The 502-nt window shown below is 39.8% G+C and overlaps 1 protein-coding gene across 1 annotated transcript in view; it reads left to right on the top strand.

The window, feature by feature from the left end:
- The first annotated feature begins 10 nt into the window (after positions 1-10).
- Positions 11-502, top strand: part of LOC119591208 — a 2,944-nt gene continuing 2,452 nt past the window's right edge. Inside the window, exon 1 of the mRNA XM_037939920.1 lies at positions 11-320. Within this exon, the coding sequence (XP_037795848.1) occupies positions 11-320 (310 nt within the window). The remainder of the gene's footprint in view (positions 321-502) is intronic.

Genomic DNA, 502 nt, shown 5'->3' with positions numbered 1-502 from the left:
TTGTGCAAGAATGAAAGGAGCCTGTGCCGGAGGAAAGTTCAAAATTTCCCCTTCGAAGAGGCTATTTAGTGTCATGCATGCTCACACACAGGAATCAACATTCACAAATGAAAAGGAGCAGTCAATCAACACTCAGATCAACTGTTATCTGAGCCAGACTTGCAAGGCAGATGACACTGATGTGTTGGTATTTTGGAAAGACGTACTCTACCTGCCTTGTCTAAGATGGCTCCGAAATATTTGGCTCCGAAATATTTGGCTGTGCCTGCATCTTCCGCTCCCGTTGAAAGGCTTTCCAGCATTGCTTGAAAAGAGTTTAAGTCTGACAGATGTCATCTTACTGACAAAAACTTCATGTTCATAAAGCCCAATGATGATGCACCCTAAGAGGCTCACATGACTGTATTTCTTTTTCAAGTAAATGATTTTTTTTCTTTACCTTATTTAGGAGCAAAATTCGAACTAAAATTTTTCAAATCTTACTTTGAATTTCATATGCCGC

Source organism: Penaeus monodon, chromosome 28, assembly GCF_015228065.2.
Source record: "Penaeus monodon isolate SGIC_2016 chromosome 28, NSTDA_Pmon_1, whole genome shotgun sequence".
NCBI classification, from domain to species: Eukaryota; Metazoa; Arthropoda; class Malacostraca; order Decapoda; family Penaeidae; genus Penaeus; species Penaeus monodon.
Note: the sequence above shows the minus strand (reverse complement) of the source record. Positions and strands in the feature narration are given on the sequence as shown.